This window comes from Alternaria triticimaculans, assembly GCF_023758025.1.
Source record: "Alternaria triticimaculans strain BMP 0046 chromosome Unknown scaffold_7, whole genome shotgun sequence".
Taxonomy (NCBI): domain Eukaryota; kingdom Fungi; phylum Ascomycota; class Dothideomycetes; order Pleosporales; family Pleosporaceae; genus Alternaria; species Alternaria triticimaculans.
The window spans coordinates 1,197,000-1,220,209 of NW_026055964.1; the positions used below are offsets into that span (position 1 = coordinate 1,197,000).

General features: G+C 53.5%; 9 protein-coding genes across 9 annotated transcripts; 5 read left to right on the plus strand and 4 right to left on the minus strand.

Annotated features, from left to right (window-relative positions):
• Window positions 1–12: 12 nt before the first annotated feature.
• On the plus strand, window positions 13–1,715 carry J4E78_005763 (uncharacterized protein; the record flags this gene model as incomplete). The annotated part of the gene is made up of 3 exons (XM_049366379.1): window positions 13–373; window positions 424–1,034; window positions 1,083–1,715. The coding sequence occupies 3 exons, from the start codon at window positions 13–15 to the stop codon at window positions 1,713–1,715; spliced, it is 1,605 nt and encodes a 534-aa protein (XP_049222105.1).
• A 154-nt stretch (window positions 1,716–1,869) lies between these two features.
• J4E78_005764 (uncharacterized protein) lies at window positions 1,870–3,531 on the minus strand (the record flags this gene model as incomplete). Its single annotated transcript, XM_049366380.1, has 3 exons — window positions 1,870–2,001; window positions 2,061–3,422; window positions 3,472–3,531. The coding sequence occupies 3 exons, from the start codon at window positions 3,529–3,531 to the stop codon at window positions 1,870–1,872; spliced, it is 1,554 nt and encodes a 517-aa protein (XP_049222106.1).
• Window positions 3,532–4,629: 1,098 nt separating this feature from the next.
• Window positions 4,630–6,306, plus strand: J4E78_005765 (uncharacterized protein; the record flags this gene model as incomplete). The annotated part of the gene is made up of 3 exons (XM_049366381.1): window positions 4,630–4,638; window positions 4,694–5,058; window positions 5,103–6,306. 3 exons carry the CDS (start codon window positions 4,630–4,632, stop codon window positions 6,304–6,306), a joined length of 1,578 nt encoding a protein of 525 aa, XP_049222107.1.
• A 433-nt stretch (window positions 6,307–6,739) lies between these two features.
• Window positions 6,740–7,814, plus strand: J4E78_005766 (uncharacterized protein; the record flags this gene model as incomplete). Its single annotated transcript, XM_049366382.1, has 3 exons — window positions 6,740–7,445; window positions 7,502–7,677; window positions 7,737–7,814. The coding sequence occupies 3 exons, from the start codon at window positions 6,740–6,742 to the stop codon at window positions 7,812–7,814; spliced, it is 960 nt and encodes a 319-aa protein (XP_049222108.1).
• Window positions 7,815–9,960: 2,146 nt separating this feature from the next.
• J4E78_005767 (uncharacterized protein) lies at window positions 9,961–16,040 on the plus strand (the record flags this gene model as incomplete). The annotated part of the gene is made up of 3 exons (XM_049366383.1): window positions 9,961–15,567; window positions 15,616–15,729; window positions 15,777–16,040. 3 exons carry the CDS (start codon window positions 9,961–9,963, stop codon window positions 16,038–16,040), a joined length of 5,985 nt encoding a protein of 1,994 aa, XP_049222109.1.
• A 902-nt stretch (window positions 16,041–16,942) lies between these two features.
• J4E78_005768 (uncharacterized protein) lies at window positions 16,943–17,926 on the plus strand (the record flags this gene model as incomplete). The annotated part of the gene is made up of 2 exons (XM_049366384.1): window positions 16,943–17,075; window positions 17,427–17,926. 2 exons carry the CDS (start codon window positions 16,943–16,945, stop codon window positions 17,924–17,926), a joined length of 633 nt encoding a protein of 210 aa, XP_049222110.1.
• A 340-nt stretch (window positions 17,927–18,266) lies between these two features.
• Window positions 18,267–19,246, minus strand: J4E78_005769 (uncharacterized protein; the record flags this gene model as incomplete). Its single annotated transcript, XM_049366385.1, has 4 exons — window positions 18,267–18,607; window positions 18,794–18,971; window positions 19,027–19,153; window positions 19,203–19,246. The coding sequence occupies 4 exons, from the start codon at window positions 19,244–19,246 to the stop codon at window positions 18,267–18,269; spliced, it is 690 nt and encodes a 229-aa protein (XP_049222111.1).
• A 787-nt stretch (window positions 19,247–20,033) lies between these two features.
• J4E78_005770 (uncharacterized protein) lies at window positions 20,034–20,996 on the minus strand (the record flags this gene model as incomplete). The annotated part of the gene is made up of 3 exons (XM_049366386.1): window positions 20,034–20,705; window positions 20,756–20,882; window positions 20,953–20,996. 3 exons carry the CDS (start codon window positions 20,994–20,996, stop codon window positions 20,034–20,036), a joined length of 843 nt encoding a protein of 280 aa, XP_049222112.1.
• Window positions 20,997–21,501: 505 nt separating this feature from the next.
• Window positions 21,502–22,980, minus strand: BNA52 (Kynureninase 2; the record flags this gene model as incomplete). Its single annotated transcript, XM_049366387.1, has 1 exon — window positions 21,502–22,980. One exon carries the CDS (start codon window positions 22,978–22,980, stop codon window positions 21,502–21,504), a length of 1,479 nt encoding a protein of 492 aa, XP_049222113.1.
• Window positions 22,981–23,210: the final 230 nt, after the last annotated feature.

A 23,210-nucleotide genomic window follows, 5' to 3' on the forward strand; every position in this document is an offset into this window, starting at 1 on the left:
CTGCCGCCTGCCATGCGGCTCCTCACCTCCCTCCTTGCGCTCCCCCTCGCGCTGTTGCCTTCGCTTGCCTTTGCGCAGGATCTCGAAGTCCAAGTCACCAGACCGGCGGAATGTACGCGCAAAACTCAGAAAGGCGACAAAGTGTCGATGATGTACAAGGGCACGCTGCAGAGCGATGGCAGCAAGTTTGACTCGAGCTACGACCGTGGCGCACCGTTTACATTCACCATTGGCAAGGGCCAAGTGATCAAGGGCTGGGATCAGGGCCTGCTGGATATGTGTATTGGAGAGGCCAGGAAGTTGGTTATCCCGCCTGGTCTGGCGTATGGGAACCACGCTATGGGTGACAAGATTCCTGCGGGATCAACGCTGGGTATGTTTGCTTTATGCGGAGAGTTTGGGTCTGGCTAATGGTGCGTGCAGTTTTTGAGACCGAGCTTATGGGCATCGACGGCGTGGAAAAAGAACCTGCGAAACCTGTTGAGCCTTCGAAGGCTGCCCCTGCGACACCGACACCGACACCGATTGGTATTACGGATGACAACGTCAATGCCAACGACGAAGAAGCCGCGCCCGAAAACGTACCCAGGCCGACATCTACACCCTCGTCTGAAGCTACTCCGGCAGAGACCAAGCCTGAGAAGACAGCAGTACCAGCCGCCGAGCCAAGCAAAGCTGTAGCCGCACAAGGAAACCCGATGGATGGCGAGAGCGACAAGGGCGAGTGCAACCTCCTTGGAAACTTTGCACTGATTGTACAAGGTTTCCTTGGACTACTCGCCGTATCCTCTCTTGCAATCAAGAGGCTGAGGGAGTCTCCGCGAAGGCCCATAAAGATCTGGTTCTTCGATGTTTCCAAGCAGGTCTTTGGCTCGGTTCTGTTGCATCTGGCAAACGTCCTGATGTCCATGCTGTCTTCCGGCAAATTTGACGTAGCAGCAACAACCAGCGCGACAACGAAGTATGCTGGAACCAACGAGGAGGGTGACCAGCCGAACCCGTGCTCATTCTACCTCCTCAACCTGGCCATCGACGTAAGTTCATTCCCACGAACATCTACAATCAGTAACTAACGATACCAGACCACAATCGGTATCCCAATCCTCGTGCTCCTCCTCAAAGTCCTCCACGCCGCATTCGCCAAAACACCGCTAGCCAACCCCCCAGAGTCCATCCGCAGCGGCAACTACGGCCAACCACCCCGCGCAACCTGGTGGCTCAAGCAATCCATCATCTACTTCCTCGGCCTCATCGGCATGAAACTCTGCGTTCTCGCCATTTTCGCTTTCCTCCCGTGGATCGCATGGGTAGGAGACTGGGCACTGCGCTGGACAGAAGGAAACACCGCACTGCAAATCACTTTCGTCATGTTCATTTTCCCGTTGATTATGAATGCGCTGCAGTACTGGATCATTGATAACTTTATCAAGGACCCTGAGCATGGTAGTGGTAGCGGTAGTGAAGGCAGGTATGGCGTTGTTGGTGAGGATGATAGCGAGGATGAGGACGATGAGGAGTGGTTGGAGCGCCAGAGACGGAGGCGTGAGGCGGGTATTGATGGTGAGGACAGTGATATTGAGGCTGCTGAGGTGGATCCGTTGAAGGAGGCTAATCCTACGATGGTACCGTCGAGGAGTAAGAGTCTAAAGGCTGGAAGCGACTATGATCCCGCTGTTGATGGGGCGAGTGGTAGTTTGAAGACGAGGACGGAGTAGAGTAGTTGTACGTGGTGGTTGGTGTGTTTGCATTATCAATAGCTTAGTTTGCGTACTTGTCTCATAGCGGGCTTGGGGTTTTGGAATAGACGTGCATCATCTGTGCAGAAAAGCGACATTGGTATTTTGTGCGAGTGTGAAGACTACATGTCTCCTACAACATCGGCTTGATCTCCGCCGCCTCCTTGAAATCCGCACCAGTCTTCGACCGCACCTCATCCACAGTAACACCATCCGCAAGCTCGATGAGCGTCAAGCCCTCTGTGAAGTCGACATCAAACACGCACTACACAATCATTAGTCTCCAATCCATATAACCCGAAAAGGAAAAGAGGGGTCACTCACCAAATCCGTAATAATCCTGCTCACACAGGCCTTACCCGTAAGCGGGAACTCGCACTGCTTAAGAATCTTGGGCCTCCCCTTCTTATCCGTATGTTCCATGGTAACAACCACCTTCGTCTTCTCCGGATTACTGACCAAATCCATCGCACCGCCAAATCCCTTGACCTTACCGGGCAACATCCAGTTGGCCAAGTCACCCCTCGCACTCACTTGCATAGCACCCAGAATAGTCAGATCAATCTTGCCCGCACGAATCATGCCGAAACTCTCTTCAGAGCCAAAGCACGATGCGCCGGGGAGAAGAGTGACAGTTTCTTTGCCAGCGTTGATGAGGTCAGGGTCTTCGAGGCCCTTTTGCGGGTACGGTCCTAGACCCAAGATGCCGTTTTCAGACTGAAGTTGGACTTCTACGGAGGGGTCTACGAAGGAAGGGGCGAGCATGGGCATGCCGATCCCTAGGTTGGCGTACATGCCGTTTTTGAACTCCTTCGCGGCGCGGCGCACGATGCGTTCGCGTTTCGAGGCTGCGTCGCCGGCGCCGAGGGCGGAGACGGCTTCCTGGGGGTCTTTTGCGTTGACTACTTTTTCAATCTTCTTTTCCGCCGTGGACTGGATTACGCGGTCGATGTAGATGCCCGGGACGTGGACGGCGTTGGGAGGGATCTCGCCGGGCTCGACGATGTGCTCGGCTTCTACGATTGTGGTTGTAGCGTTGCGCGCCATGGCGCCGTTGAAGTTTTGGGCAGAGAAACGGAATTGGACGTTGCCTAGGCGGTCGGCTTTGTAGGCTTTGATGAAGGCGTAGTCGCCTTTGATGCTTTCTTCCATTACGTAGCTCTTGCCTGCGAAGACTTTGACGTCGCGCGGTGTGGAGTATTGGGCTACGCTGCCGTCGCTGTTGTGCTTGAGGGCTAGTTCGCCGGTCTGTACGACGGTACCGAAGGCGGCGGGTGTGTAGAAGGCTGGGATGCCAGCGCCGCCTGCTCTACATCGCTCGGCGAGGGTGCCTTGAGGTGTGAGTTCGAGCTCTAGCTCGCCGGTGAGGTACATTTGCTCCAGCACTTTGTTCTCGCCGACGTAGCTGGCAATCATCTTCTTGACTTGCTTGCTTTCGAGTAGTAGGCCGAGGCCTCCTCCAACGATGCCGGCATTGTTGGATACGGCGGTTAGGCCTGTGATGTGTGGTGTGCTCTTTACTTGATGGATGAGCGTGTCTGGGACGCCTGAAAGTCCGAAGCCTCCGCATAGCAGCGTACTGTCAGAGGCCATGTCTTCGATAGCCGCTGCGGCACTCGGGTAGACTTTGTTGATCTCATTACGGCGGAGAGACGAGGAGAAGGAGCGCGAGAGGTTGAGGTATGTCTGTCGATGTCAGTAGCTGCCGAGAATCGATTTGAGAAGGTTGGATGACTTTTGTTGTGCTTCGCGAAAAGGTGCGCGCAGTGCGCAGTGTGAGGGATATTGACGGCATGCTGGGCTGGGCTTTGCGCAAGTATACAAACTCCCGGACTTTCAAACGCTCAACTCACAGACTGTTGAGGTGTAGATAACAAATCACTGTGGGGAGAATTGGAGGGCTCCCGGATATCTGTATACCCAAGCATCGTCGCAGCCTCGGGAAGCTCTAGTATGGGTTGCGTCGGCATCTTGACGCGGGAGGGCGGAACAGCGCCGACGCGGAATGTGGAGGAAAATCGAGGGCCTGGAGTGCGGAGTAGTCAGGTACTGCGTGGTGATTGGGTGCGTTGTGGCTGACTCGGGGAAGGCGCGGACTTGTTTTCCTCGTGGCCAGCTAGCTCCGGAACGTCAGACATCGATGAGCAAGCACGTAAGGTCGTGAGTCTTTCTTCATTCACACATCCACACAAGTCACTCGTACCTTGACACACCTAGTGGAGATATGCCTCATCCTACCTTCCGTAAGTCTCTCCGACGGCTTACGGGCGTTGTATTGACCTTGTTTTACATGAACCCAAGCGCGCTCGCTTGTAGAAAGACAGACAACATGAACATGCGGAGGGGATTATGACAGAACATGATCCTAGCGACTTGAAGGCTACTCAGACTTGTTTAGGCAAAATCAAGTTACGTGCATCGTACACAGGAGTAGCATTCCAGGTTGTCTGCGTCAAATCTCTTCCATAACCCTCACATACCTTTCTTTATGTCATCTCTTTCTTCCCAAACATATTCAAAGTTCGGGTCTCATCGTTTATGAAATAGGGATGTCCGCTGTAAGACACCACTAAAGTCTTCTCACATTACTTCCCCACTCTGTTCAGTCCCAGACCTAAGAAGATATTCGTTATCCAAACACTGGTAGAGAGCGCTGTAGAGCGGTTTGGTCTTGATATTCCTACGACATCGATAGCTGTTTGGACGTCAATGCTTTCCTGAGTTGTTGGGTAGTGATCAGTTCGCCAAGAAAACCTGGGGGCCTTTGCACAAGTGCCTAGGTAACCACAACAACGCCTAGTAGTCCAGGCGACATCTCACCCGCACAATCCAAAATCCTGTATTTCGCACAAAGATAACCCAACCAGAGAAGACCCCCATTGTCTGGTACGCCATGGATAAGGTAAGTTTCGCCTCTCCGCTATCGAATTTGACTAACTATTGGCAAAGAAGCAAAGCCTGTAGCGGACCCGGTGAAGCTCAAACAAGAGGGCGAGATCTTACTGGCCGACTCTATGAAGTCAGAAAGGGCGGTAGCAGACTACCTGAGCAGTCTGGGTTTGGCTGCGGATGAAAGAGTGGGCGGTAAACACCGTCTCCTTGATCCAAAGGCAGAAGAACTCTATGAAGGCGTCACGAAAGCAGTGATCAACAGTACAATGCCCAAGGACCTTCCCAACCTACGGAAGGCGTACGAGGATCCGGAGTGCTTCAAGGAAGAAGCTCAAAGCTTGATGTCGCGCTACGGCTCTATATGGGGAGACGATGACCGAAGAAGTGCAACAAACGAACTTCGCATTAGCCAGCCGGATGACAAAGCGACGTAAGACAACTCCGTCTTCCAAGAAAGCGAACTGACATGGGTAGTATCGAGATCATGCTCAGATGTTTGATCGGGAAACGCCTCTTTACGTCTCGAAAAGACACGCTTAGGAAAGTTAGGAAGCAGGAACGCTCTCTCTCGAACGCGCCTTTACCCAAGCCCTTCATCAGGGGCCCCTCCAGTAATAGCGCACCCGAAGATGTCGCTCTGAGCACTGTCACAAGTTCTTATGGCGGTGATGACAATCCCAGCGACGACTCGGAATCATACGGATTTATCAAGCAGGAGGACTCCCCTACTATATCGCCAGATATCAGGACCATCAGCGATGTACCTGCTTATAACGGTACTACGCTTGGAGGTACTCTCGGAGATCAAGGTGACGCGGAGATTGATACACTGCCTCTGGAGGAGAGAAGGCTGAAGAAGGCGGACAAGCAAGAAGAAAACTCTTCCTTGACTACGACCACCCCGGACACAGATTGTCCCCCGTATACACGCTGGGATGAGCGATCTGCAACACAAGCAAGCGATGTCAACTGCAACGGTCTCCCTCCCAGCATCGAGGACGGTCGTCAGGTCGAATCTAGCGACGACACATCACTGATCGACCGGTTCATGAACATGGCTCTGCAACCACAGCAGGACGTTGCAACACATGCTCCACCACATGAGGACCCAACTGGAGATCCTTACGTGAACCCTAAACCAACGGAAGAGTCTTACCACCAACAAGCCGCCTTTGATGAGCTGGTAGAGGTGCTCAAGACGTCGACCCCTCAGGGTTCCAAGACCAGAAAGCTCGAGTTCATCCGATGCAAGCTGTCCACCACCGAAACGTGCAAGAGAATGAAAAGAGAATTGGGTACCGCTGATTTCAAGGAATCGTATACATCAATGTTGTTGTGGCACGAGATTCACGCTAAATTGCAAGACTTCCAGATGGCTACCAACTACCACGGAAAGGCAGGTGCGGACTGGCGGGCCCACAAGCAGACTTTGAGAGCGTCCTCTTGGAAAGATGCATCCCTGCCTGCTCTATCCGCGCATCGCGAGCTAGGTCTGTTTGCCCAGGAGTCGGAGGGACGTCGGGAATGGGTGGCATTCAGGCCGGGTGTGTTCGCGACACGTGTAGCTTGCTTCTACGCTACTCTTCTACAGCAACCAAATGTAGGTGCTGCGGATCTTGTTGCTGGATTTCAGGAGTATAACGTTGAGTTGCTCAAGTGGTTCGATGTTGGAGATTGATTGGCAGGCGACGTGGTGATTAGATTCGGATGCAAGATGGCGGAAACATTACAGGGCACGAGATGGAATAGATATGAGATGAGGATGGGCTGATGTTTTACCAGCACAGAACCATGACTCTTACATACAGAAAAAGCGTTGATTCATAGCGACGTTGACAATCTTGTCACCGTACGAGTCAAGCCGACGTCTGTCAACGCCAGTCACTTCCCGCATCGCTCCAAGTCATCGTTAAAGACTCATGGCAGGAATACTACACATATTTCAACTCTTTTCGTTCCCTTCATCTTCCTCCACATACACCTTTTTCCTGCAGATTTCTACTACATGCAAAATACAACGCTCTTCTCTATCGATCTCTACCAACAACGCTACGCAGACGATCAGTTCCTCATAGCGCATATCTTCATATCTTCAACTCCCAACACCAACGATGGTTTTCTACGCCGAGTACTTCATGCTTTTGGGCTTTGCCCTGATACTAGTACCACACGGTCAACATAGCAGCCCCTTCTCACACGCAGGCGTAGTGAAGAAGAGCGAGGCACCGCTTCTGGGCTTGACATCGGCGGCTGAGGGGAGTATGTCAATGAGTTCGGTCCTGGAGTTCATGTCGTCCATGGGCGTGCCTGTGGCGTCTTCTGCGGGCTCTGCACCTCCGGCTATGGCTTCTGGTACCGGCGTTGGCGCTGGCGGTGCTGGCGCGACTGCATCGGGTGTGTCACCAGCATCCCCCGCGGAGTCAGCCGGCTTGGTGCCGGATGAAGGACCGGAGTACGGTAATGTCATTATCAACAACCACTGCCAAGAAGAGTTTGATCTAAACTCGGTCGCTGCCTATACCCTGGGTGGTGATAGGTCCGAGGAGAAAGGAGGCAACGGAACCTGGGATTTCTACCAAGATCACGTCAAGCATACTATCGCAGTTGGAGGAAGCTACACAGAGCCTTTTCGCGTCACTTGCCCAGCCTATGACGATCAGCGCCCAGCCGACTACTGTGCGGAATACGATAAGCTGCGCGGTCAGAGTCCAGTGTTCAAGATGTGGAATCCCAGCAAACCAGCGGAGATTCTGCAGTTTGAGTATGGGTTGGTGCAGAACAAGACTGCTGGTGATACGTATCAGAAGCTCTGGTATGGTAAGTGTATAGCACGCGTCTTAGCTGAGTAACATCTTTACTGACTTCACCCCAAGACGTTTCGCTCCTGGATTGCGCTGATCCTGCCAAGCATCCTACTCTGTACGGCCATAACAAGTTCAACGATCTCAAAATGTCCACTACGGATATGCAACACAAGATCGGCATGTGTCCTGGGTATCAGAACGGGCTGAAGGTATCGTTCAAAGCGAAAGACGGCTGTGATGCCAGTGTATGTCGTCCAATCGAGTGTAAGGGCACGGAGTATTGCCCAATATATTACTTTGGCAGGACCTATACGAACGAGCCGAGTATGGTTTGTCATGCGGAGTTCAGAGGAGATATGGTGCTGGATCTCTGTGCGGGTAATACTGGTAGCGCGGCCAGTACTCGCAGAGGTATTGGAAAAGACGAGGATGTTCAAAGTGCTGGAAGCGTCTAGATCAATGTGGTTCGTGGTCGTTTCATTGATGGTTGTCGAATGGGCGGTCTTGTCTTGTCGGTGTGTTTGAGGCTTGCTGGAAATTTAGTAGTAGATGTATTTGTCATTCGCTTGGCCATTTTACCCGCTTACCTTCCGGTGACGCAAAAGTGAATTTTGATAGATCGTATGGTAGCTGGCCCTTTGATTTGGGAGATATCGTCTATGGCGAGTGTTGTTGTTGTTGTTCGCGTACTGGTGCAGGAAATGGCGAGACACTTTCACGTGGTCTGTGCTGCAAGGTTAAATCCGATGCTGGTGCGCAGGCAGATGGTATTTGTAAAATGTAGATGGTCCTTCGGTCGAATGCCATTTAGTATGCGAAACAGCTCAATTTTCAGTAATAATCATAGTTCTTCATAGAGAGATGTAATGCCAGATCTCACACGGATAGGCTACGCGCGGCTCAAACGTTCATGTTCGCGTCATTGGGGTGGCGATCATCACGATCTGATCGGCGATTGCGTACCGTGGTTGTTCCAAAGGTAGGGCTCCGCGGACCCTGGATAACGGTTTGCACAAAGATCATCCTCACCGAAGACGGCTGTGGCGTCTCGATATTGAGATTGCCAGGAGATCTGCATTGGGTAGTAATGGGCAATGTAAGGTACCCGTTCGAAGACTTCTGGATGATGATTGGTAGGGGTAGTCGTTCCGAGCGTCGGAACGGAAGCGCGGTAAGTCGCGGATGAAGATAGATTGCGAGTACAGGGCTGCGAGCAGGCATTGTCTGATCTCACGATACCTCTACCGAGGGCGACGCGGGCATGGCAGTGGGTACCTGTCAGCCGTGGTGTTCGCACGTGAGGCAGGTACCCGCCAGCTGACGGGTAGAGATTGTCAAAGTTTGGAGCGCAGCGTGTCTCGCATGGCAGCTGCTCGGCACATTGCTACCACGTTGTCTTGGGATTCCGCCCCGCCGCATTTGACAGGAGCTAGAAGAATGGAAGCGCCAAAGCCGCTGAGGCTTCCTAGTGTACTCTGGTATACTGCAAAATCCAGCCGCATGGTCCGCCCTCCAGTATAATGACACCACAAGTGGCTCCATGGGCTACTTGTAGGCAGGCGCAGATTCGGGCCGAGACGTGACAGGACGGCCCAATTTGCGGGATAGCGTATTCAACACGTTGATCGAGAGAGGGACAGCAGCGTCGCTAGTGAGGCTCTTGAGTAGTGTCGAGAACGGTGGTGCGTTGAGCGTCTCTCAGGCTTCCGGAAGGAAAGCTGCTGGCGCTAGCCGGTTTGGGACGGCATGGGAAACCGTCTTGGAAATGTGCAGGGGTACCCATCCAATGGGGAAACGTGGCATCCCGTTGGCCATCGCTAAAATAGTAGTTGACGCCATGTAGAGCGCCCCAAGAGCGGTCGACGGGGATGGGTGGTGAAGGCAGGATCACGATGTAGAGACAGCGAAGAGGGAGAATGCGGTGCGGTGAGTACGGGCTGTGGAGGTTGGGCGTCGCTGGAGGTTTCCAGATCGGCGTAGGCGCGGCTGGAGTATCGAGAAACCCTGATGACGTCGCTGGCCGTGATCTAGCGGCTCGCAGCCAACAGTCAATTTCGTCCAAGCGGGCGGCTGTAATGAGACAGGAGCAAGACGGTCCCTCGCGCCAATACACATCATTTACGCGATCCACGATCCATCCAAACTGCTTTTGTCCAGCGCGTGCAGTGCGCGGCCTCGACGTTTCTGTAAGTGTATGCGGGCGTGTGTTGAAGCCCACGGGCGCGAGGCTATCCTGCTCCTGATCCTGGCATGAGCCCACCACCTGATTCTTACTCACCAAGCACTCCCAGCTTGTCTCTGCGCTCCGGTGGGATTCGGCCTCTGCTGGCAGTCTGACAGCGCGAAACCACTGGTGGCCATTAAGTTGTGTTGTTGACCTGTCCATGTGCTGAGGCTGCTTCACCGTCCATTCTTGCCAGGAGCACACTCCGCGACGTCATAGCTCACCATCCCATCTATGCCCGCCGCTGCCTCGACCCCATCACGACACCACCTGCGCGTTCTGTGGGAGACTGGGGAATGCAATAATGACAAAGGCCCCGTCACCCTCTCCTGATTCAAAGAGAGAGACTGCGCCGCCACCCACGACGCGCCCGCCACTGCAGAGACTGGCCGCCAGCGACGCGAAGACATATCAGTCGCAAACTTCGCAGCCCTCGCCCGGAACCCGGAACCCGAGCAACCCCCGCGACGATGCCGCCACCGACAGCGAACTGAGCGAAGCAGAGAGCCAGCCGGGCGACGAGGACGAAGGCGCTGGTGCCGACGAGCTGGCCGCGGAAGAAGCGCCACTGAGCGAGGCCTCGCCCGACGAGATGGAGGTGGAGCGGCTGCGCGGCCTGCAGCTGAAGATGCTGCAGCAACAGCAGCGGGCGCGCATGCGGAGCTCTTCCAACAATTCCGCTGTCGCGCTGGGCACTCGCCGCATATCGCCCATCAAGGAGGAACCCATGCCGGGCATCTCGCCCACCCTCGAGGGCGCCTTTATCAGTCCAACCCCGAGCCCGAACCCGCCGCTCCCTACGGGCCTTACCACGTCGACCGAATCGACCGAGTCTGCGAGGACCATTCGCGGCAGCATGCCACCCACGCCCGCCGCCACCCATGCCGTTCGAACGCCATCTTACCCCTTCCCTTCAGTCCCAAACACGCCACGATGGGCCTCGGCATTCCACATGCCCTTCACCAGCCTGTCGCCCACGGTAGCAGCGGGGCAGTCGCGAGAGTACGCGACCCCGCAAGAGCGCATCGCCTCCGAGAGCAGCACCCCCGCCGCATCAAGCACGCCCTTCGCCCCCGGAGGAAGGAACTACCAGAGCCCGGATGCAGAAGACCCGCGATTCCCGAGTCCCAATCTTTACGACATCGTACTGCGCCTGGGTGCCGAGCCCGGCCTTGCTGCTTGGTGGACGGCGGTAACGTCCATCATGCGCGACCACTATGGAGCGGAAAGAGCCACCCTGGCAGTACCAGCGGATGCGTCTGATATCGAGAACGTGCCATGGGGCCAGAAGACTAGTTTTACTGCCATGGGAAACGAGGGAAGTCCACATGCAGCCACCTATCAGGAAGCAGCAAGCCATTTCCAGTCGGAAGAGAACCCAAGCTCACGCGACTATGAACATGCCGACATGCCTCCTTCCACCACGATCCCGGAACGCAGACCGAAGCTGTTCTCGCATCACTCCTTCGCCGGCCACGAACGCCAGAAATCCAGCGCCGCTCCAGATACGTCTACATCGGCGTCGCTCAACCGGCCAAGAGGTCCAATGAGGTCTGCCAGCCACGCACCCCATATGGCTGCCAGGCCAGAGCATCCGCTAAGGCAGGTCTCACAGGCTTCCTTTGATGGCGCCTCTCCCGCATTCGCTGGCTCGACACCAACAGGTGGACCTACCTTTAGCGACCCAGAATTCTCCAGTATGGGAGAGCCTTCGCCGCCCAGCGCTGTGTACCATGTACTGCGTGCTCTCGATCACGAGCCAGATGCCCTCATCGACAACACCGGTGTTAACCGTGTCTTGGAGAGAGGGCGCTTGGTCACTCTGACTAGAGATTACTCGACTTCGCATTCGACATCTAAAGAGGACTTGGGTAAGGACAAATCGGAACAGAATAAACCTTCTGCGATACAGGGTAGTGCTGCTGCACAAGAAGCTCACAAAGCGGCCGCCGCTCGTGGCCGCGCCAATCTGGCTACGAATGATCCCCGCCTGCCGCAACGCTATGAAGAGTACGAGCAGTACCCAAGCTCACCATGGGCACAGTCCCCCGCACCGTCCCCGGCTATCCAGAATGATGCTGATGCCAATCCGTTCTTCGCTACAGGCAATGTCGACGAGGAGACATTCAACCCGTCGCGTTCACCTCAAGACTACACACAATTTGGCATGGTTGAGGCCATTGGCGTTGACAAAGCCAGTACCGTCACACACATACCTCTGGTGCATCCCATTCTATCTCAGATCATGGCGTCTCCAGCAACCTCCACGCCAAATCAAACGCCGTCAATGACGCGGAGACAGTCCGAACAATCCATGTCAACGTCGCTGAACAAGGAGGGCTTTGTGCGGAAAGCGCCCATTGCGATCCTTTCCATACTGTCGCCCATCGTGCCATATCCGCGGAACCTTACCAACTCATTGAAGCACCTTGGCCCTCACCTTGCTACGTCATTCTCCAATGCTTGGCACTTCACCAACGCTCAAGCTCAAGTCGCGTCGGTCCGACAGCGGCGCATGACAGCTGGCACTTCTGGCGGCATTAGCCTCCCCTCGGATTCCGATAGCCTCGACGATCTGCTCCACCTTGATCTGGAAGACATCACCAACTCAGCAGCGGGCAGTGTTACTAGTCCTTCCGACTACTCGGGTCGATCCAAGCACAGTCCCGGAGACTCCATCGCCGGAACACCTGGCTGGGACACTTCTTCCGTCGGATTCTCGAGCAGACACTCCGTTGGCGGCACGCCTGGCCATCTCGCAGGCAGCGAAGCGGTTGAGAGCTACTTTGATGCGCGAAAACAATATGGCAAAACGCTGAATGCTCCAACTTCGACGCCTCATGAACAAGCTGCACGCAAGACAGACAAGCGTCCTGCAAAGAGAGTGACTGTAAACCCAGTAGCTGAACAGGCCAATGACGATGCTTCCAAGGCACGTAACGATAAGCCAGATGAGTCGTTGAGCACGCGTCGCGCCCAGATGCAGAGCAACTCCAATCGAGGCCACTCGTTCTTGCACTCATACGGCGCAGACTTCAGCTCGTCGTTCCAGTCTTTGCCCTCGGCGACAACACCCGGAGGAAAGCCTCACGCTTCGCATGGTCACGTGAGGAGACCGTCCATCACCGAAACGTCTGAAATGCCACCTCCTTCAGAAAGTCTACTCCGCACAATCACCGACTCGTTACCGGTGCAGATCTTCACCGCCGCTCCCAATACCGGAGCAATCACCTGGGTCAACTCCAAGTTCCTCATCTATAGAGGCCAGGATCAACGCCAGGTGTTACGAGACCCATGGGATTCAATTCACCCAGAGGATCGCGATTCGTATCTGGAAGAGTGGAGCAGATCGCTACGCACTGGCCAGCAATTGCAGAAGAAGGTGAGACTGCAACGATTTGATCAACAATACCGATGGTTTTATGTACGCGTCGCCCCACTCAAGAACAAGCGTCAACAGATTGTTCACTGGATCGGCACCAACATGGACTTTCACGAACAGCATATTGCCGAACTCAATTCTTCCCGACAACAAGAGACAGCTGCGTCGGAGGCCAAATACCGCGCGCTAGCAAATTCAAGCCCACAGATTGTGTTTGTCGTGTCAGATCGCAGGGGTTTGACGTTTTGCAATTCCCAATGGATTTCTTTCTCTGGTCAGAGTGAGATTCATGCCCTGGGCAACGGCTTCTTGGAGCATGTGCACCCTGATGACGTTGTCAAGTGCAAGCTTCCCGAGTTAGATGAACACGGAGTCGCTAATGTGCCCACTTCGATGCCAGCAGATCACGGTAGAACCGACTCAAACTCATCGGACGCTTCATCGGAGACTGAGCGAACAATCACCAGCCCAGGTGGAGCAGTACCAGACCGCATGGACATGCCTCAGGCCAAGTTGTCCAAACTAGCAAGCACTGGTATTCTCAGGGTTGCAAAGGATGCAGATGGACGGGCATCTTATTCCACCGAAGTGCGACTTCGCAACAAAGACGGTGACTACAGGTGGCATCTGGTCAGGATCTTGTTAGAGAATTCACTCTCTGAAGACGGCGATGAAGAGACCTGGTATGGCACAGCTACCGACATCAATGACCACAAGCTGCTCGAGCAGACGTTGAAGGAAACCATGGATGCAAAGTCCAAGTTCCTCAGTAACATGTCCCATGAGATCCGTACTCCTCTGAACGGTATCTCCGGCATGGTCAACTTCCTGCTTGACAGCACGCTCAACTCTGAGCAGTTGGAGCATGTCAACATCATAAAAGCTAGTACCGACAGTCTGCTGAACCTCATCAACGACATTCTCGATCTGTCAAAGGTCGAAGCCGGTATGATCAAGCTGTCCATGGAATGGCTCCATCTGCCGTCGCTTCTTGAAGAGGTCAATGACTTGAATATGGGCTTAGCCATACAGAAAGGCCTTGAACTCAACTACCTCGTGGACGAAGGTGTGCCAGCAGAGGTCAAGGGTGACAAGTTCCGCATTCGCCAAGTTCTCCTCAATGTGGTTGGCAATGCAATCAAGTTCACCGAGCGAGGAGAAATCTTTATCCGATGCAGATTGCAACCACCCGATCGATCTCGACCCCTGCGAGACAACGAGACCATGGTTCGGTTCGAAGTGGTGGACACGGGTCAAGGCTTCACAGATGCTGAGGCCAAGTACCTGTTCAAGCGATTCAGTCAAATCGACGCCAGCAGTACCCGGCAACACGGCGGAACAGGACTCGGCTTGGCTATCTCGATGCAGTTCGTGGAGCTACATGGAGGTAGAATGGATGCACGAAGTGCGCCAGGCAAGGGTTCGACTTTCTTCTTCACGATCAAGTTTGGGCTTCCCACTGCCGACGACTTCCCCAGGCCGCAGGTGTCGACACCAGGCACACCAGCTTTTGAGACACCGCTCGCAGTGCCAGCAGTGCCTCCACTACCCCAGCCCTCGGCTCTTCAGAAATTTGTTCAGTCACAAAATCCTAGCCAAGCACCAATCAAGCGCGTATCAAGCGTCTCCTCGGACAAGAGCGAACCTGTCAGGTCGCCTGCATCTAGTCTGTCAGCCTCTGAGCGTTCGCGCGACTCTCCGTCCCTCTCCTCTGGTAGCTCGGATCACTCTTTGACAAGTGCCGCTCTTACTGGACAGTCGAGCTTGCGTTCGGAAAGATCTTCTGCGTCTTCGTACCTGCAAGAGGCCAGCCCAGCTTCAGACCCGGATATAAAACTAGCTCTGCCACCCAAACGAACCGATAGCGAGGAAGCCCCCAAGCCCGACTCTTCCACCTCCATCGATTCGGACAAGACCCTCCGTGCGTCCTCACCCCATCGTAGCCTGTCACCGCTTGGCAGTGCTCTACAACCTCCCATGTATTCTATTCTGGTGGTGTGCCCATTGGAGCATAGTAGGGAAGCTACGATCCGACACATCAGGAACACGCTTCCTCAAGGGATACCTCATCAAGTGACGGGTCAAGCTAGCGTCATCGAGGCGCAGAAGATGATGGGCGGCGACAATCCCGTGCTATTCACCCATGTTGTTCTCGTGCTGCACGACACTGCCGAGGTGCACGCCATCGTGGACCAGATCTTCAGCTCCATGGCGTACGGCAACACATCCGTTGTCGTAGTCTCGGATCCATCACAGAAGAAGGAGCTGATCAAAGAAGCACCGGTCTATGACTACGAGCAGCTTCACATGGATCGACGCCTCCAGTTCATCTACCGTCCTCTCAAACCTTCGAAGTTTGCTATCATCTTCGACCCACAGAAAGAGCGTGAGTCTAGCACGGATCGCAATCAAGACAGCGCACAGCAGGTCGTTGTCAGCCAAAAGCTTGTCTTTGAAGAACTCAAGCGCCGCGTGGGTGGCAAGAACCACAAGGTCTTGCTGGTCGAAGACAACAAGATCAACCAAACGGTTAGTGGCCTCTACATGTAACTTCTTGCGCATACTGATAGTCTTCAGGTCATCTTGAAATTCCTTGCCAGGATCGACATTGAAACAGAGACGGTACAGGATGGTGTTCAAGCTACCGATACCGTCTTTGCAAAGCCACCCGGCTATTACTCGATCATCCTCGTAAGTAGCAACGTCTGTTTCTTTCGGACAGCACTAACGTCGTCCAGTGTGATCTACACATGCCCAACAAAGACGGGTACCAAGCTTGCAAAGAAATACGGCGGTGGGAGAAGAAGCATAGCTACCGCCGCCACCCTATCATCGCGCTCTCTGCGAACGTCCTCGGTGATGTTTACGCAAAGTGCGTGGAAGCAGGCTTCAACTCTTACGTCACGAAGCCGGTGGAGTTCAAAGAACTCTCTCTTGCCATGACCAAGTTCCTGGATCCGGCCGACCCTTCGAAACAGCCTGCTCTCATGAAGAAGAAGTGAGAGTGGGTGACTTTACCTTTACGCACACGTACACATTGTATCGAGGCACGGTACTCGATTTTGCTCCTACCTGCATCAGCGAACGGCGCAGTTGGGGAGCCACTGGACGTGCTACTAGGCACACCGGACATGACAGTGGTCCACGTTACTACCATCGCACTAGAGGCGCTGGTTGTTACTTGGGATGCTTCTCGCATCTCATATCCTTAGTTTGGTTATGCAGTTGGATTGTTAATGGATGTAATGTTTTCAAGGCGAATGCATGAGCATTTGACGGCGTATTGTTACTTTGGAGCGAACGCAGCTGGTGGAGGATGATTCCCCGTGGTATGGTTCATTAGGCGGCATTATGGCAGCAAACTCTGCCTTGGGATAGAAAGAGGGGGGATATTATACATGGACTTGATACCTCAACACGCAGCGGGGATGACTATGCTGACGCAGCGCTACGGATGAGCGCGAACTTGTACAATAGCAACGATGTAACGGAGACGAGAATACATTCAAACCACCAATACCGATGCTCAGCTTCCTCATTTGCGTCTGGTGGTGCGATGAAGATGTCTCACGCGACCGTTGTGGACGCGCTAGACATGCATGTCGCGTCAAGAACGCCTTCTCCACCCCCCAAAACCCGCAATGCAAACATCACCACTTTCTCCACGCTTTAGTCATCTCGGTGCTGATTGGCCGGAGTTCGACGCATCTGACATCCGCATCGCGCTTATTGGTGGATACGAACAGGGGTTCGTGTTGTCGTCATTGTCTGCCGGAGCTTCCTCATCGCCTAAAGTCCGAAGCGCACCCCTCAGACACCTGTCGCAGGCTGCCACTATATCCTTCGACCTTCTCTCGAGTCTCAGGCTATTCATAGCATCGCGTTTGAGTTTCTACATCACAGCATGGCTTCTGCGACGGGAATCCCACCAAATGCCGCCGCGGCGCGCGGACAGAGTGAACAAGAGCCGCTTCTAGGCAGAAGAGGAGATGCGAGCCAGATGCATGGACAGCCGCTCTACCATAACCTGTGGATTGGTATGTGCTGTCAAGCATACGCTGTAAGGAAGGCTTCTAACAGACTCAGGCACCGCTCCAATCGCGCAAGCAGGAATATGGATTGTAAGCACCACCTCGACACCTCGACTACAACGCCCATACTAACGCGTCAAAAGCTCGCAGCCATCATCTGGGGAGCCATCTTCTCCAACAAACTCATCTTCTTCTCCGCCCACCCAGTAAGCCCCATCCCTACACCCCAAACCTCGCCCACCACCAAACTAACCACCCAACCACACAGCTTCTCAACTCCGTAAGCCACAATACCACCCTAATCACCCCCTCCCGCCAACCGTATCATTGATACCCCCTAGGCCGGCTTCCTCCTAGCCATCCAAGCAGCCCTCGTCCTCCAACCAACCCACACCCCCGAACAAAAGCGCGCCGGCACCCTCGCCCACTTCCTCTTCCACGCGCTCGGCGCCTCCGCCCTCACCGCCGGCCTCATCATCATCGAAATGAACAAAGCCGGCCCGGGTCACGAACACTTTGAATCCGCGCACGCGCGCCTCGGCCTTACCTTTTATATCCTCGTATACATCCAGGCGATTGTGGGGTTCACGCAGTATTATGTGCCGCAGCTTTATGGCAGCGTGGAGAACGCGAAGAGTATTTACAAGTATCATAGGGTGGCTGGGTATGTCATTGCGGTGCTGGGGCTTGCGACGATTTGCGCGGCGACGTGGACGACGTATAATTTGAACTTGGCGCATGTGCAGCATTGGGCTGTTATTGTTGCGAGTGTGTTAGTGTTGGTGGGGGTTGTGCCGAGGATTCGGTTGAGTAAGTTTGGGTTGAAGAGGGAGGAGGGAGAGGTGAGGTTGCAGTAGACAAGGAGGGTATGGGGAATAAATGTGCTTTCATGGGATGAAACGATTTATGTGCAGAGAACGTGGACTAGGTGGTATATCCGAAATAGGTGTTGTTAGGGGTCATGGGTATGGCGTTGCATAACTAGGCGTGTTCTTACGTACTCGGTGCTATCGCAAACATGAGTGTAGCATTTGGGTATTCTGTTTGGTTGGCTACTCCTCAGGTATCCAGCAGCCGAATCACTTCTATGCTTCTTAACCTCTTTTCGCCTTGTGGTTCAGATTATGTTCTTCTACCATTCTTGATCCTTCATAGCGCATTCGCTGTTCCCCCCTCAGGCGGCCATAGTCAAGTCGATCACTTCCAACCAGCCTCCGTCTTCATCTTGAGCAAGCCAAAGGCCAGTCCATTGAACTCGGTAAGCAGCGCCTCAACCTCAGGTTTCTTCACCAGCTCGGCCATGTGTTCCGCGATGGTCTTCGACACAATATCCCTCAGGCCTTTGTCATGTTCCGGGGTGGTGGAGAAAACGTGATGAGCCGCAGCTGCGAAGGAGGGATCGTTCCAGAAGCTGTGGCAAGCTCGCTTGAACTTCTCAATCACCAGCTCTTTCAAACCAACTACGTCGTACTTGTCGGCGATTTCATAGAGCTTAGCGTGGACCATCAGCTGTGTAGATGAGCCGGGGATAGGCAGGGCTGTAGGTGCTGTTGGTGCGACATAGCACACCTCGCAGGTGAAGCCTTGGCATGTGTGGTGGCACTGATAGCCACAGGTATGGTGGCTGCATAAATAGGGTGCTTCGCAGCCGTTTCCATATGATATACAATCGTGAGGAAATGAAAGCGTCGTTTCGGATAATTCCTTCAATCGAGATTTCATACGGTTTCTGCTTTGCGATGCCGTGGGGGTCGAAGATGCTGTGACCTCAGGCTGTATAGAACTGCTCAATCCACTGTCGGGAAGGGCAGGATCGTATTCGCCCTCGTAGATGTACTGCATCATCAGTTTGACGATAGCGGGCTCATCTTCTGGAAGATCGACACTGCCTTGCTCAGTCTCCTGGACTAAAGTCAGCAGGGCCCCAAGAGCAACAAGCATGAACCGCCAAACGTACCTTGCCTCCGAACTTGACAGCGCGAGAGAAGAACTCCGCGCGGGAACACACGACATTTTTGTGAACCTTGTACGAGTCGGGTCCGCAGGTCACAGTGAGATCAGAGAACTCACCAGAGGCGAGTAGACTATGAGTTGTCAGTTTATCATGTCTTCAATCAGTGATGGTGTGCGTACTTCTTGAATGTGAGATGCAGCTGATTGCGCGCAGCTTCCGCCATCTTTGCGTTGATCGCGGTTGCGGTGTTGGGTGAGTGAGGAAGCTCAAGAGGTAGAGGGCACCAGATAGGTTCTCCCTAAAGTTTTACGGTCGGCGCGACTTTCTTCCGGGTGCAATCGATTGCGAAGTGAAGGTGAACCAAAGTTGGCAGTGCCGTCAAGAATACGTAGGCATGCATATATGCATGACTGGACAGATCCACCGCTACAATTTGTAGGTGAGGAAGGTACAAGGGATTACATTGCACGAAGGAGAGGCAGTAGGTGAAATGATTCTTATCTGGGGCTGCTAAGGATCGCGTCGCCTAGGAAGTAGGTTCTTGTCCTTCTACATTATTGCACTCATATCTATCCTCAAACTGTCTCATGATTTAGCTCACGCCAAATACTCATTCTTTCTTCCTCGTCAACTTCAGCAGGCCAACCAACAACCCGTTGAGCTCTGTGAGCAGAGCCTTCACCTCCGGTTTATCCATCAAATGCATGTGTTTGCTAATCGTCAGGCTCACTAGAGAGAGCATATCCTGAAGGGCGGGTACTGAACGGAACATCATCGTTTTTTTGGATGCAATAGACGTGAACTACGAATGAATTCTGGGCTATGGATGCTAGTCATCGTAGCTTGCAACCAGGGACATGATGTGCGGGCCCTTTGTTGCCCTATTCTTGCAAGATTTCCAAGCGCTTATCTATCACCCGCTCCCTTGTTGAACACTTCCAATGCCGCTCCATCAAATACCAATGTGTCCACAGATCCAGTCGGAGTTAGTAGAAGTACGTTACGTCTCTCTACCAACCATGCTCAACGATCTTCTCTTCTAAGATACCCAAAGCAAGACCGTTGAACTCAGTCATGAGGACCTTGACTTCAGGCTTCTTGACCAGTCCCATGTGTGCACCGATCGTGGCACTGACGATATCGCGAAGACCCTTGTCTGTGTCGACGGTGGTGGAGAAGACATGGTGGGCAGCGATGGAGAACTCGTCCTTGTCCCAGAAGTGCTTGCATGAACGGCTGAACTTCTCGATAGCCAGGTCCTTGAGTCCGATCACGTCGTATTTGTCTGCGTACTCGTATATCTTGGAGTGGAGGAGGAGTTGATCGGCTTGGCCGTTGAGTGAAGGTAGCGAAGGGGCGGCACGGTTGCACATCTCGCAAGTGTATTTGCGATTGGCACAACAAAGACTCCAATTTGTGTGATGGCACGTATGATGTGGGCAGACAAAAGAGCTGCTACAAATGTTGTTCGTGTCACACGTGTGTGGAAAGTCGTAGCTGTATGCTAGCCCGTTGTGATTATGCTTCGGGCGAGTATCGTTGACTTTGGCAGATGCTGGAGCTAGCGAAGATTCGCCGTCTAGCAGCAAAGGTTCGTACTCGCCTTCGTAGAGGTATTGAATCAGGAGTTTGACAATGGCCGGTTCGTCCTTGGGAAGATCGACGGTACCGCTCTCAGATTCCTTCTTGAAGTATCAGTCTCTGGTATATGTTTACTATGTCAAGCACTTACTTGTCCGCCAAACTTGATCGCACGGGCGAAGAATTCGGCGCGCTCGCAGACGATGACCTTGTGGACCTTGTACATGTCACTACCGCACTTGATGGTGAGATCGGAGTATGCGCCCGATTTGAGAGAGCTGGCAGTGAGTTAGTAGAATGTCGATGCGATGAAAGGGTACAAGAACGTGAACTAGAAATGGAAGTTACCCTTTGAGTGAGGCCAGAGCTTGTGTCTGCGCTGCCTCCGCCATCGTAGTCGTTGGTCACAATTGCAGTATCGGGTGAGAGAAGTAGCTTAAGAGATAGAGGTTAGGTTTTACTCGAACCTTTGCGGCCGGATCGACGTTCTTCCGGGTATGTTTAAGCGTCGAGTGAAAGTGAAAGAGCGTCGCAAAGGCTGTGTGTGTGAACCATGGTACTGCGGTGATGCGACGCAGACGCGCGACTCACAGCCTCTGAAATCCATTTGTTCCCATCCAATTAGGTCCTCTCGAAAAAAAAAAAGTATCGTCAACACAAGAGCCTGTGTATATGAAACATGACTCAAATGCAACGTGCTCGTTGTGCGCGAACGCAAGACAAGTGTGACTTCAAATTCAATAGACGTCAAAGGATGAACACATGTATTATCGAGCTGGACTCCAAAAACATTGCCATAGGACTGTACGAAAGCAGCAGTGGAGTATTAAGACAAACTTTGTGATATGCATTAATGTCTAACGCTGCTAAAAGAATATCTACTTGACAACAACTAATTTACAACCTCGCCTCAACCGCCGTCCCTTGCGACTGCTGCTCCTGAGCCTGCCCTTGACCCTTCTCCCGTATCGCCTCCTCAAAGATCTGCATAAATCGCCAAACATCACTGAAAGTGTTGTACATTGGTACCGGCGCGACACGAATGATGCCTGGTTTCCTCTTGTCGCAAACAACACCGTTCTCCACTAGCGCCGCGCTCGCGTCATCAAAGACGTCTTCTGGAAGCAGTACACTCAGTTGAGCGCCGCGGAAGCGGGGATCTGTGGGTGTGATGATCTCGAAGGGAAATTTGCCGTCCTTGATGTTGCGCGCCGCGATTTGGGAGAGGAGGTGCTCAGCGTATGCGGTGAGGAGTAGAGATCGTGATCGTAGGTCGGCCATGGAAGTCTTCTCGAAGACGCTGAGCGAACCAGCTAAGCATGTGAGGTCGACGATCGATGGGTTTGAGCATTGGAAGCCCTGCGCGCCGGGTGTAGGAACGAACTTGTTGTCCATGAGGAAGCGTGATGACTTGTCGTGGCCGTACCAGCCCTTCAATCCCTTGTAGTGGTCGTTGTTGCCGTGCTTCTCGTGGATGAAAGCACCGGCGATGGAACCGGCACCAGCGTTCATGTACTTGTACGTGCACCAGCACGCGAAGTCGACATCCCAGTCGTGTAGCTTCAGCTCGGCGTTGCCTGCAGCGTGCGCTAGATCCCATCCGATGGTGATGTTGTGCTTGCGGGCGTGTGCGGTGATGGTGGGGATGTCGAGTAATTGGCCGCTGTAGTACTGGATACCGGGCAGCATGATGAGAGCCAGCTCATCGACGTTCTCGTCAATGAGCTTAAGGATGTTTTTTGTGGTCATGATGTAGCCATCATCCGGCTCGACCAACAGCATAGACTTCTTCGGGTCGAGGCCATGCCATTCTATTTGCGATTCGATCGCATACCAGTCGCTAGGGAAAGGTCGCCACTCGCACATAATCTTGTGCTTCTTCTCCGTTGGCTTGTAGAATGCAGCCATCATCAGATGCAGGTTGATGGTCAATGTGTTCATGGCAACGATTTCTGAAGGTGATGCGCCGACGATGTCAGCCATCTTCTTTGAGCACCCAGCAGCCATGTCTTGGTAGGGTGTGAGCGGCGAGTCCTCGAGGGCGGTGAAATGACCACCAACCGCGATGGATCCCCATGTCTTTAGGTATGCGTTCAGATGCTCGCCAACAGCTTTCGGTTGCAGACCCAGAGAGTTGCCGCAGAAGTAGATGGCCTCGTCGTCTGGTGTTGATGCAGGGTTGGCGGTTTGTGCGTCATCGTTCAGGGTTTTCCGCTTTAGTTGCGCCTTGCTGGGAACAACAAACTCGGGTCGGAACGTCTTGGGGATGTCTGCACTTTGGTCGAGCGAATGCGCAAAGTCTGCTGATTCGGCGTTTGTTGGCCACTGTGGCTTTTGCCCTTGGCGAAGCTGTTGGATTGCGGCAGGTGCGTCCATGGTGATAATGTGCTGTCGGTTAGGGTATGTTTTGGGGAACCAACGAGATGCAATGTGATGTACGAATGTGAGATCGATACTGAGAAGACGGCGTCAGACTATATATGCATCACGATCTGGCACTTACGTCTCCAAGCAAGAGGCGTGAGGCTTGCATCAAACTAAGCTTGCACCTTCTTCATTGGGGTGTCGGACTCTCATCCGACATTGCTTCCGTCATTCCGAGCTCG